Consider the following 925-nt stretch of genomic DNA (forward strand, 5'->3'; position numbering starts at 1 on the left):
TGCTTATACACATGCTAATCACAACACACACACGCACACATGCTTATACACATGCTAATCACAACACACACACGCACACATGCTTATTTACATGCTAATCACTATACTCACACACGCACACACACTTATTTTCATGCTAATCACTATACTCACACGCGCACACATGCTTATATATTTGCTAATCACTATACTCACACACACACATGCTTTTACGCATGCTAATCACTATACTCTCTCACACACACATGCTTATATGCATGCTAATCACTATAATCGCACATGCACACATGCTTATACACATGCTAATCACAACACACACACGCACACATGCTTATACACATGCTAATCACAACACACACACGTACACATGCTTATACACATGCTAATCACAACACACATGCTAATCACAACACACACGCGCACACATGGTTATATACATGCTAATCACTATACTCACACACGCACTCATGCTTATATACATGATCCCTGTCCAACCCCCCACAGGGCCCTTCCTGGCCAAAATGGAGCTTTTAAACCGCCTGTTTCAAGACGGCAAACGCTTGGACCAGCCCAAGTGCCAGCAAACGCTGCGCGAGTGTCTGATCGACTACTTCCACAAGTTTGGCGACAAGTGGTGTTGTCTCAGTGACATGGCTTCGTATCTCTCTTTTGTGCCTAAGGGTGCGCAGGACGAGGTGTACTTGGAGGTGTGTTGTGGGTGTACCTGGAGGTGTGTGTTGTGAGTGTACCGGGAGGTGTGTGTTGTGGGGGTACCTGGAGGTGTGTGTTGTGGGTGTACCTGGAGGTGTGTGTTGTGGGTGTACCTAGAGGAGTGTGTTGTGGGTGTACCTGGAGGTGTGTGTTGTGGGTGTACCTGGAGGTATGTGTTGTGGGTGTACCTGGAGGTGTGTTTTGTGGGTGTACC

At 46.9% G+C, this 925-nt stretch overlaps 1 protein-coding gene across 1 annotated transcript; it reads left to right on the forward strand.

Moving 5' to 3' along the window:
- Nucleotides 1-521: 521 nt before the first annotated feature.
- Nucleotides 522-707, forward strand: SARC_17382 (hypothetical protein; the record flags this gene model as incomplete). Its single annotated transcript, XM_014288523.1, has 1 exon — nucleotides 522-707. A coding segment is annotated over one exon (186 nt), but the record flags the coding sequence as incomplete, so codon positions are not given.
- Nucleotides 708-925: the final 218 nt, after the last annotated feature.

Source organism: Sphaeroforma arctica (genome assembly GCF_001186125.1).
Source record: "Sphaeroforma arctica JP610 unplaced genomic scaffold supercont1.10565, whole genome shotgun sequence".
NCBI lineage: Eukaryota > Ichthyosporea > Ichthyophonida > Sphaeroforma > Sphaeroforma arctica.